The sequence below is a fragment of the Macrosteles quadrilineatus genome, unplaced genomic scaffold, assembly GCF_028750875.1.
Source record: "Macrosteles quadrilineatus isolate MER2022 unplaced genomic scaffold, UCM_ALF_1.0 Scaffold_7__1_contigs__length_78375512, whole genome shotgun sequence".
NCBI classification, from domain to species: domain Eukaryota; kingdom Metazoa; phylum Arthropoda; class Insecta; order Hemiptera; family Cicadellidae; genus Macrosteles; species Macrosteles quadrilineatus.
The window spans coordinates 43,324,500-43,336,720 of record NW_026542600.1 but is presented as its reverse complement, the minus strand read 5'-3'; the positions used below and the strand labels follow the sequence as shown (position 1 = coordinate 43,336,720).

General features: G+C 33.2%; 1 protein-coding gene across 3 annotated transcripts; it reads right to left on the bottom strand.

Moving 5' to 3' along the window:
- Nucleotides 1-209: 209 nt before the first annotated feature.
- Nucleotides 210-10,228, bottom strand: LOC128998765 (uncharacterized). Of its 3 annotated transcripts, none has more exons than XM_054425110.1 (6): nt 9,059-9,164; nt 4,945-5,184; nt 3,848-3,984; nt 2,951-3,021; nt 2,472-2,555; nt 210-684 (listed from the first exon to the last, which is right to left on the bottom strand). In XM_054425110.1, exons 1-6 carry the CDS (start codon nt 9,083-9,085, stop codon nt 269-271), a joined length of 975 nt encoding a protein of 324 aa, XP_054281085.1. In that variant the 5' UTR covers nt 9,086-9,164; the 3' UTR covers nt 210-268. The 3 variants fall into 3 exon arrangements, with proteins under 3 accessions (XP_054281085.1, XP_054281084.1, XP_054281083.1); XM_054425109.1 differs by lacking the exons at nt 210-684; nt 9,059-9,164 and adding exons at nt 1,482-2,155; nt 10,145-10,228; XM_054425108.1 differs by lacking the exon at nt 210-684 and adding an exon at nt 1,482-2,155 and having other exon boundaries at nt 9,059-9,162.
- Nucleotides 10,229-12,221: the final 1,993 nt, after the last annotated feature.

The following is a 12,221-nucleotide window of genomic DNA, read 5'->3' as shown; positions in this document are numbered from 1 at the left end:
TGTAAATAATTAAATAGCTAAACTTAGTACATTATATTATATTAGCGGCGTTAAAAATATTGATAAATGTCTAACTGTATTGCTTCCGGGTTCGAATTCGTAAACACTTTTAAAGCAGACCATCAACTCCTCTTTTATAAATAATTAATAAATCAAGTAATGAAAGCTATCAGCATATTTTCCAACTTAGCTTTAAGAATAATATTAGAGAATTGGCATCGCATTTTTATTTTTTTTTACAAAACATTGTAGTCATTTATTTGGTTGGTCATCGTTTGAAGAAGTTGTTGTGTCCGGCATTAAAGTAATTGCCTTGGCGGCCAGGAGGACCAAGGTTGATGGGCTTCAGGAGTATTGATTGTTGATCGTATGGGGCAATAACAGGAGCTAGGGACACTTCCGGCAAATCAAGATAAACTATCTCTTCCTCGAAATACGGGGCGGGGCTGATCAGCTCGCTTTGGGCAATCCCTACAGTGTTGAAGACCTCCACTTCGCCCTTGAATGTGCAGACAGGCTCAAACACGCATTTGGTGGGAAGTTTCATCGGCAAGGCAACATAGTCTTGTTCCGGGATTCCGTTGCCCTGGATGATGTCTTCAATCTTCTGCAAGCAAGAGATGGAGATCTGCTTGCAACTTTGGGACAGACCGAACGTGAACAAAGCGTTCTTGTTCCTGCAATCTGGGAAAAGGTTTGACATTTTAAACTTTGAACAATGTAAACTATTTTACTGTTATCTTTTATGACATTTTACTCCCTGATGAATCGGCAAAGATTATTATGGCTTTTCATTACTTTCAATTAAAAAAGTTAGCACCGATGGTTTTGGTTTTACACGTTGCCTAATAAATTCAACCATGACGTAAATGAGTCCAAATAAAGATCCATAGTGTTTTGGCGTTTCTAGTCTGCAATACCTAAGCCTCAAGAAAGATCGTTGTTTGATACTGTAAAAAGAACGTTACACCTATTTGAATAAAATTATTTTCGTATTCGACCAGGACTAACGAAAATCTTGACTTAATAATTCAATCTCTTAGTTTTGGATGTAATATTTCCTTCGGTTTGAATCCTCCCTGATTCAGGTAAGAATTTTATATTGTAAAATATCTTGTGCATTTCCCACCAAATGCGTATTTTATGTTGGAGGAACGAAGTATATAATCTCTGAAATAAATTGGTACATACTAACATAGATGGTTTAACATATAAGCTATACACACACAAAAGGAATTTGGATGATTAAAATATCGATTTAACTATTACCAGTTTCATTGCTTGTTATTTTCGACATATATACACTATAGTAATTTTTTAAAGTCCTGTTAAAAATATTATTGTACAGTTCGTGGTGTTGTTTTGAATAGTGCTAAAAGTGTGGCCTATTGAAGTACTGTACATCTATGCCCGTATTGGCAAAACATTTACCTAGATTGACTTTCGTTCATGAAGTATGTAAAAATTAATAACTACACAAATGTTATAAAATTATTTTATTACTATGTATAGCTATTATGTCGTCAATACGCCTTAATACATTAAGGCACTCATAAAAAGGAGTCCAGCCGTAAATGAAATGAGGCTTCGTGATCACTGAGAATGAAGTTCTTCGTTTGTCGGAAAGCAGAAGACAGGGATATTGCTGCTCGATGTTAAACTTAATTTTTAACCGAAACTACATTAGCTATAATCTACTGTGATGTTTATCTTCTGCCGGGAAAATAGTTGGAGTATCTGCCCACGTTGGGTATTCTTCCCAGATAAGAGGGCCTCGAGTAGCCGAGGAATGGTGGTATCGAAACAGGAGGGGCCAAAGTGACAGGGAATTCGGGAAGGAAGAGCTCATCGGCCACTGAGGTGACGATCACGGGTGGTGGAGGCAGGATCTCAATCTCCTCTTCGATGAAGGGAACCACTATTTCTCTCGGAGCGATGACATCCACCGCGTTGAAAACTTCCACTTCGCCCTTGAATGTGCAGACAGGCTCAAACACGCATTTGGTGGGAAGTTTCATCGGCAAGGCAACATAGTCTTGTTCCGGGATTCCGTTGCCCTGGATGATGTCTTCAATCTTCTGCAAGCAAGAGATGGAGATCTGCTTGCAACTTTGGGACAGACCGAACGTGAACAAAGCGTTCTTGTTCCTGCACTCTGGGAAAAGATTTTTAAGTTTTAATTCCGTTTCTAAAAACTAATATATAGCTACCGAAAGTTCTTTAAAATTCTATTTGCATCTGTAATACACAATCTGTTAATCTAAATACCTTTTTAAAATTCTCTTTCAATGAAGTGATCTTTCTTAAGGCTTGGGGTTGGTATTTTTGCACACTGAATGCCTTAAAATTAAAATAAAATGATTCATAGTAAAAGTAAAGTAACCATAACATTTAAAGGCATTTTCACTTGATTGATTCCTTCATAGTTTAATGTGATACGCCCTGACTAGTTTAGTTGTTTGTATACTCACCGCTGGACATGTAGCATCGGTACATGACGAAGGTGTCACATCCGGCGTAGCCGAGTACGTGGTCCTTGTAGGTACAGTAAGGGCCTGGAACATTCATTCATGTATTATTGCATCTAGAGTTGGATTTGACTTCTTTATTTCAAAAAATACTCGAGAGAAAAAGTTGCGGAACTTATGCCAAAAAAGTATTTATTATCCTACTTTTATAAAAATAATTCAAGTTTAAATTATGCTAATACACCAGTAACTCTACTTTAAGAAGTTGGAACGTAATACCAAGTCATGTCATTTACAAGAAAGTTATCATACTTGAGAACTGAGCTAAAAATTAATTTCTGCCAATTAGTTATTTAAACAAGTAATGTAAATAGTGATAAACTCCCATTTAGAATTCCAGAAACAGTTTGATGTTTTGAAGGAAACACGTACTAAAATAATTACTCGATTTGTTTTGTTAAATTCAAAGAAAATATTCTTACTTGCTGCTCTGAAGATTCCGAGCTGCACATCAGTGACAATGTCAGACTCAATCAGATTAGAACCGTCACGGCTGGAATACAAATTATAATATTTTAGGATAGAAACAAACCAATTTAACACTAGGTATCATAGTATTTACACTTAATGACCTCACACAAAATATATTGTTTTTATTTAAATAAGTACTCTACCCTTATAACTAACTTTAAGGGCCATTGATAAGTTAAATGAGGAGCAATCGATTTTAAGGTATATAGATTAAAGGTAAGCACTTAATTAGAAACGGTATAATTGGTGATTTCATAAACACATTATATAGGCCATTAATTATTACATTATATACATTATAATACGTATATACATTATAATACATATATACATTATATACATATATAAAGAGATGCTATTTTGAATTCCACTATATTTATAAAGTTATAAACCATTATAAAGCTCTTATTATTTGCAAAATTAAATAGGTCTGTTAGCATTTTTAAAACTGACAAGGAAACACTGGGGTTAAATGATGATTTTCGACACTAATCTTATAATGGAATACTTCTATCAGATTACTTACATATTTCGCTCAATAACGCAAAAAATACTATCCTCTAAATACGGGTTCAGATTTTATTATCCTACGTATATGAAGGTAGGAGATTCCAGTTGGAGAGGAGGACTAAATGTATTGAGCTGAATCTTTTTACAAAATACACAGATTCAAACCTCGTCCTCTCTTTTTCATGGGTTAGAGGAACATAAATAATTCCATACATGCACTCGATCGTGTATGCGCACACAAAAAGTTCTAATTGCTACTATTAATTTACAGTATCGTTTCCCATTTGCATTTCTTAAGTACAATATACAAAGCCCTACTAACTAGATGTAATACTTACTATACAGTTGAACTGTACATGACGTAGGTAAACTGGTCATCGGGGAGGGGGAAGAAAGTATAACAGATATTGTCAATCAACATGGCTTCTTCGGTTCTCGGTCTGAAGTTCATGAAGAGAGGCTGGTCGCGGTACATCTAACAACAGAGAATCATACAACAAGTAATGAACATGTTGAGTATCACAAGTTAACTGTCATAAATGTTTCATAACCAGCCATAAATGCCTTATTAGACTGGTTTTATGGAAATATAAGAAAGGATTCACAATTCCAGTACTCATCAGGAAGCCATGAAAGTGAACGCAAACTTTCAAACCGTTACAGGTATGAGGTATTCTGATACTTGGAGACTTCATTGGAACTTATCATCGGTGCAGGTCTTAGAACCGGACATCAAATATGTTTATTTACTCTAAGCTTTTGACTGTAAGTAAAACAGTAAGGCGAAATGGGTACTTGTTGTAGATTATTTGACACAACTTAGGCTATCACATACGAGAGAGAACTCTTTCATGTGAATAGTGAATGTTTTTACTGCCACACGATATTCCAATGTTCTGAATTCGGTATCTTAATATTATTGAAAAACTCGTATTCGTATGTCTAAACCTGAAACCGATAAGGATTTCAAATTTTAAACGGACAATTAAAAGGGGTGAGTAAATTTACTGATTTACTTTTTTACCTTTATTTAATATGAAAATACACGTTGTCATTTAATAATTACTTTGTCAAGCTATTCTTGAAAATTGTCAAGTATTTAATGTATTTAAACTATGTTGTACGATATAAACTTCTAACCCGTATAGTAGTTACGTATCGAAATATTATAAAGCAGGAGTGTATTTTTACTATGGTTCGTTAATACAATTTACAAAGTAATATGCTTTACATCAAAACCTTTTTCGGGCTGAATTATCTAAATTGCATCTTTAATTTCACAGAACTTGATAATGCACTCTAATGGTAACTTTTTTATCGTGTTAAAAACACAAAAGTTTCAATATTTGAATATTTCTACATAACTCGATGCTTAAGATTCATGTCACTCTTGTATTGATAGCATATTCAAATCTAACTACAATATTCTACTTACGTTGCTCAGAGTCCAGGCTGATGCCTTGACGTCCAAACACTGGTTCTGTGGTTGGTCGTCGTCATCCTCCTCCTCTTCTTCTTCGTCATCGCAGTTCTTGCCACCACCCATCGTGAAGTCCATGGAGTCACCCATGGGATGTGCGGACAAAGGCATGCCGATAATGTTCAGCCCACTGGCATCAATCATCCCACAAAAGAGAGCCAAAAGACAGAGGCCGATAAGCATGGCTCTGAAGACCTGAAATTTTATTTTGTTAGTATTCAACAATTTTTAAGCGATTGTATCTTATATAGTGATTTGTCTGTAACCGAAGACGACTCTCAGTTCTTGGGATAGGTATCAGTGCTGATAACCTACTTAAAAACAACAGTGCTGGTACTTTGGTACCAACAGGGCACCGCCATATTGGTGGCAAGTCCCAATGGGTTGAAGATGATGGCTACATGCCGCGGAATGAGACAAATTGCGGGTGTGGTAACCGTGAAACCATTCTTTGGTGCCATGTCAATTTATTGTTTTTAGTTTATCTAAATTGGTGACGTTTCAAAAAAAAAAACAAAACAAAAAACGCCAATACCCTGAAAGGTGATCACGGCAACTTCCGTGAGCAAATGCCGGATATAAACAGGCGATTATTACAAATCAAAGCTGTCCGTTCCTACAAACAATTTTTCGTAATTTTCTTGGCTACAAAGATTTACATAGATTTCCCTGTTTCCCCCTTTCCCGTTTACCTGGACGCCTCGGATGGTACAGAAATACGTTTATATCAGTTACGGTGGCAAGCAATAATAATATGTTTGTGTTTTGAGAATCTTTTTGGCTAAAGTATATCAGAAAAAATCTTAATCGTGGAACTTGTCACATAGGATTGCCTAAGACAGTTGACAAATAATTCATAAATATAATATTTAGTTGGTAGTTATTGCACATAAATTACAATAATTATTAGTTATAATATATTACAAGAAGTCGTGGTCTAACTGTGCATATGCAAATCATTGGACAAGATCTATGTCTCTCATTAAGCCAACATTGTTGTGTTATTTAGTCAGATTCATAATTATTTAGTCTTGGAAGGAAAGTCCGAGGATGAATTTAGATTTTCCAACCCCTTACAGCCACCTTGTTTTTTAGTGTGCGCCAGTTAAATTTTTTATCCATCAATCAAAACCCTTTTTAAGGATTTCGTTCGAAACCTAGAATGGTTGAATTTGTCAGTAATAAAAACCCAGTCCTCACGTACCAAAGTCCAAGATGTTACCAAATATTATTAATATACTAGAGTGTATTGATTAGAGTGTATTAACAACGCAATCAATTGTTAGTTAGTTCACTAATAAATGTACGTATTCAACAAATATTACTTCAGTTTAAGATTTACCAGGGAAAAGTATATAATATTCTAAGGATTTTATATTCAAGTTTGGACTACTTTTCGATTCTGTACGAGATGGAATTAATGCACATTCTTGGATACAGTTCATCGTAAGATGTCTATGGTAATCACATTTACATATTTCAAATTGGCAGTAGGTAGTGTGATTACACATTGAAACATGAATAAAATAATAACCAGATAGATTCTGCAGGGTTGTTATTTGATTGGGGGTTTCTCCTCTTCCATCTGCATACGGCGTTTTAAAACGTGCAGTATGGTAGTATATTTTCTTTAGTATAACAAAAGTGTTATTTCAGTTTTACTCATTCTAGTTCATTCCACATATGAAGATTGGTTTTAGTCTAAAGTAAGCCTTATTGTAAGAACCTGTTTTCAGTCAGTTAGTCCGACTATGTAATAAAGACACCTTGACTTTTACTACAAAGTTTCTGCGTTTTGAAGATTTTTGGAGTACTGTATTGATGAATTATTTAAATATCCAGCCATTGAAGACTCAAAACATTGATAACGTATTCACAAATAGTTTTTAGCTTAAAAAAGTAAATACTAGATTAACTGTTGAGATTTTTTACTACATAGCACCCATCTTAGACTGTAACATAATTGATTCATGTTATATTTGTTGTGTAAGCCTTATCCTTTTACCGTGAAAGAATTTATTAGTAATAGATTAGCAATAAAGTCCAATTGTAGTTATTAAGTTGTTGAAAATACCGTACCCATTGATTATTTAGTTTATTTATTTAACTCATCATACGAGTTTTCTACAATCAATTGTAACATAATCGTTGTTCATTATCTTTAAATATTTTAAAAACCAAATATTGTTATGTCCAAAAACCTGCAGTATCTTCTACGGAAACGAGTTTACCAAAGTTAAGTTTAAATTCAACGCAAAAATATTAAATACATTGCCATACTTGAATCTACTGCATTTAACTTCATTACAATATGGCACCAAGAAAACTATTTACTTACTCTTATACTTGGTTTCCAATTTACGTGTAATAATATGACAAATTGCTAAACAAAAAATAAAACGTAGATGTAAGCATAAAACTAAAATAACGTACAATTGTATACGTGTTATTTTATACTAGAAAAGTTATATATATTTAAGTCAGTAAATTTATAGTTGGGTTGAATAATCTACTTTCACATTGTATGATTTAAATAATTTGCATGAGAAAAATGGTATCTAAACTATGTTTCCTTTCTCTACTTCTCTACTAATAATTCTACTGTCGATTAAAAACGATCCTAAAACTATGCCATATTTGTATCAGTCTCACACTAAAACCCATGCTCGAACCTTACGATGGTAATACGTTGATACAATGTTTATAGTATTCATTCTATTGAACCATTAAATTCTAGGGAGGGTACACCTTAACAATTTAACCCAACGAAAATTAACTAAAAGGTTTATATGGCTACGTGATATTGTGAAAGATTACCATCGTTGTAGAAATCAAGTTGTTTAACACATGTCCGAATTAATAATAAGGCAATCAACCAATTATAGCACTAAATAATTTAGAATATTGAATCCAAACAATACAGATAATATCTTTTGTAAATTATTTATTCATTTTATTTGGAACATTTGCATTTTAGAGTTAAAGGTTCAAGGGACTGTGATTGAAGTAGCAACTAAGATTTCATTAATATTAAATTACTTTTTTCGTTATGAAAGCAGCAGGTGGCCCAATATATTTTCAAACTAGACACCAACAATGACCGTATTTATGGATTGATAGGTGGCCACATATTGATTAGGACGAATAAACAAATAACCGAAGTTTCTGATCAAATTAGAAATTGTAATTTAATAAAGTGATGACCATTATTTTTATGTTAAACGTGAATATAACTCAAGAATTAAATATTCTTAACAGTTCCCGATTTAAAACAGCATACTCGTAAGTAAATGTCTATTAAATCCAGTATACATTCTATATGAAAGCATCGTGTTGGGTACGGCAGGTCCTAACATGTTGATCACATGACCACGTGTCATGATGTCCACGTGGTGGTTAAGTTTATTGGTCGGTTTGAAAATTAAATAGAATTGAAACAATATAAATTAATTGAATATATAAAGTTAAAGTCTCTATTATTGCAAAGCTCTCAAAACAAAGTTAATGCTGTACAAATCTGCCATATTGTGCCATCGTGTAGAGCTGTGAGTTGGGCTTGGCCTTGAACCGGACCAAATTTGGGTTCGACACCTATACTGTATAAACCCCATGTATACTAATGAATAGTTAAATTCTCAACATTACTCATGCTAAACTCGATAGAATAAACAAATGTGGCCGAGTAAAACAAAATATTCAAACTATTTCACAGATGCATTAACAAAATGCGTACAACATGAATCCGCAGTATTTAAAGTTAAATGTTCAAGAAGTTAACAAAGTTATATGAAGTAGTAACTGATTACATCCATCAATTCAATTATAATCGTGCTTTTGTTAATCAGTTTTTGAAATAAAATCAAACTAATGTGCCATTATATGCTAACTGTTGTTTACTAACCTTAAGTCTGTTCGAAAATTCAAACACCCGGCCCCGAATCCCAAAATACCAACGTAATCTAACCTTCGAGTAATCCAATAACTGAACAAGTACCAATGCCAATATTGGAAAAGTTTTCAAAATATTCAAATGATTATAGTGTATTAAAATGAGGTAAAGTTAACTCACCAAAAGAGGAGAGGATTGCGACTGCATTTCAATATCAATATGGCTGCTCACTGAACCGCCACGTACCCTCCCCACTCACTGACACCAACTCACTGAGACTTATCACTATGGCATACCGCCATATTTGTTTTTTCCTCGCTGTATATCACCTTTATCTATCATATAGTGAGTGCGAATTTTTATTATATACGTATCAACCGGTTGGTAACTTTTCCCTTTCCGACCTATTTTACAAAATTAGTTACGTAACTCATTTGATAGGCCTGAGTAAAGGTTCGTTCTATATATTCACAGTTTATCGGGGAAGAACTACAAACCTAGTTTTCTTCCAGCTTATTGTTGGGAAAACTAATCGGTCCCGAGGTTATGCGGCCAATACGCCTGTCTATTATATTTATTGGGGTTTAGTTTGAACTAAAATAAATATGCTTATCTCGATGAAAGTTTGTAATTTTAGTAATAACGTAATTAAATTGGACGTGTTAGGTATATTAGTGTGAATGTGTTTTGTGTAATGTTTTAAGTGGGCCTATACCTCAGCGCACAGTCATCTCTTTATGCTGAGGTAAATCAAGGTTATGTTCCACTAAATTATTTTTGTTTATATCATAATTGTTTTGTCGAATTGTTATGAAGTTGAGGTTGTTGAATGCTGAGTGTCAAGAGGATAAGAGAAAGGTGATGTGTATATCTGCTGGTTTATATGATATCTTAGTATCAAATCTATTGTGGTCAATATTTATTTTAAATAACGAAAACAGTCGATATTTAATCAATATTTATACTATATTATTACTATTTGCGCCACTATCCTAGTAAACGTGAATCGACATAACCTACAAATAGTAATGTCACCTCGCCATTCAACGAGTACCGATAATGTTTTGTTATTGTTGTTGTTTTCCTAAGCTCCAGCCACTAATATTAAAATAAATTAAGACTATCGATGGTTTAAAATATAAATTTATGAAAGTTGAGTCGAGCCGTGACATCACTATAATATGTTGTTTCGTCATCATCATAATCGTAATCACCATCTTCTTTTCGGTTACTATATTATCCAAATATTAATTAGATAAAAATTACCTTGATCGAAGAGTGATGCTCCATCTTGGAGAACTTATCGGTCTCTTGTGCTACATCGATGTGCCTTTGATTTACAGCTCGCCTTTATCAGTTAGATAGTGTTATCATTTATACAAATATGTGTTCTACCTTTAATGAGTGCTGTTATTGCTATCGACTTAATGTAAACAAACCCCAATGGACTGATTTATCAACTATTCCTCCGTTCTGGCTTTCCACAACCACCCGGATCTACTGGGACCTTTGGTCGACCCTTTATGCTGATCCTCGCCTTATGATTAATACTCTGTTCTCTAGGTATCCTCAAGAATAGTCCGCCGAGTGCTGCGGGGTTCTCAGATATATTCACTTGTTCTATTGAAGTGTAAGACAAGTTACACTGAATTGACTCAAGTAAACAGTTTGTACATAATATTTTTAGTTGCAACATTGTCAGCAGTTGTAAACTTATAGACCTGGAATCAATATGTAGCATTTGCAACTTGAAGCATTTTTACATTACAGAAGACTTGCTTATGCTTTGACATTTGACGAGTAGGTCATCAACATCTGTGCTTATTAAAATAAAATGTATCAGATTGGAATGACCGCATTATTTTGGAATTTCTTAAAGAATTTTTGAATTAGTACATACATTGAGTCTATATAAGATATCTAACGAAATGCACTAAATACGCGTAGGTTCTTATTGTCATGATCATTTTCATAATTTAACTTTCAAAACATTATAGTAGGGAACATAAATACCACAAACGTTTCTATAGAAAGTTTTAATTATTATATTTTTATATTAAGACATTATTACGTGTTATTTTTTAGCATTCATACCTCATAAAACTAACGGGATTTTAGGTCAATTATATTGCCGAGGTAGATTGATGATTCGATAAAGATTTTAGCTAATAAATACCAGCACATCTGCACGAACAATTCCTAAGCTACAATTACTGAGTGGCTGATCATTTGGAGTTAAAAGTTATTTATTTCAAATTCACTTCCATTCACTAAAATTGTTATTTTTTGTGAAAGTTCGTTAAATTAGCAAAAATATTTATTTTTATTTTTATTTTGACCCAAGTGTTCCGAAGGTAAGGTTTCTTAAATAGACTTAGTAAGATTTTAAGTGAGTCTAAAAAATGTAATTCTTTTCCTTGTTAAATTTGCATTACATAGGTTAACGTGTATATCATAGGTAGCTAACTTTTTAAAAGCTATGTTCTTCATTATACTTTTCGCGAATTTACCATATAGGAAATAAGTTATCAACATAGGTCTCATGGTAATACCTAGACCCAGGACGGATTTAATTTTTAGTTTTGAGGTCCCCAGGGACCAAAAACACAATTAGTTCGAATTCATATTACATATAATATGATATAATATACTGTATAATTTAATATAATATAATATGAATTCGAACTAATTGTGTTTTTGGTCCCTGGGGACCTCAAAACTAAAAATTAAATCCGTCCTTGGTCTAGGTATTACCATGATACCTATATACATGTTTTCGTGTCCAGTAGCACGAAAAATGATCCGATTTTCATGAAGTTTGGTACAAACGTGTAAAAATAAATTTATTGGAACTAGTTTGCGAACCACCATGATCAGACTGTGTTATGTTAAACTGTTGTAGTTTGCTGGCTTAAGGAATTATATTGATATAATATGCCAAAACTCATGTTCATACTAAGCTCATACCTTACCTTACTTCACCTCTAAGTTCTTATTATTCCCAAGATTTACTTTTTAACTTAAGAATAACATAATCATGTGTTTTAAATAAATTAGTAGATTTCCAAATTAGTTCAAACAAATACTGTAGTGCATTAGATTACATCTTTTCAATCTTGAAGGCATTCAAAAAATCTTAGTGTTAGACAAACTTGTAACTAGTGTTCTATTTTAAATTTTAAATTAGATTATTACAAAGAAACTACCTGCTTTAAATGTACTTTTTAGTTTCAAACCCTTGGCATATAATTATTTTTACAATAATACTTACAAATCAGAAAAAAGTTGCAGTTGAGGCTAATAGTGTAAACAAATCACATTGCGCTATCAATAGTTTTTTTGG

What these genes read in the sequence shown, in the direction of transcription:
- LOC128998765 (XM_054425108.1), bottom strand. Translation starts at nt 9,085, where the DNA reads ATGCAGTCGCAATCCTCTCCTCTTTTG. An exon ending in CGCAATCCTCTCCTCTTTTG is followed by an intron (nt 5,185 to 9,058) that starts GTGAGTTAACTT and finishes ATAAAATTTCAG; the next exon opens with GTCTTCAGAGCCATGCTTAT. An exon ending in ATGTACAGTTCAACTGTATA is followed by an intron (nt 3,022 to 3,847) that starts GTAAGTATTACA and finishes TTTGTATTCCAG; the next exon opens with CCGTGACGGTTCTAATCTGA.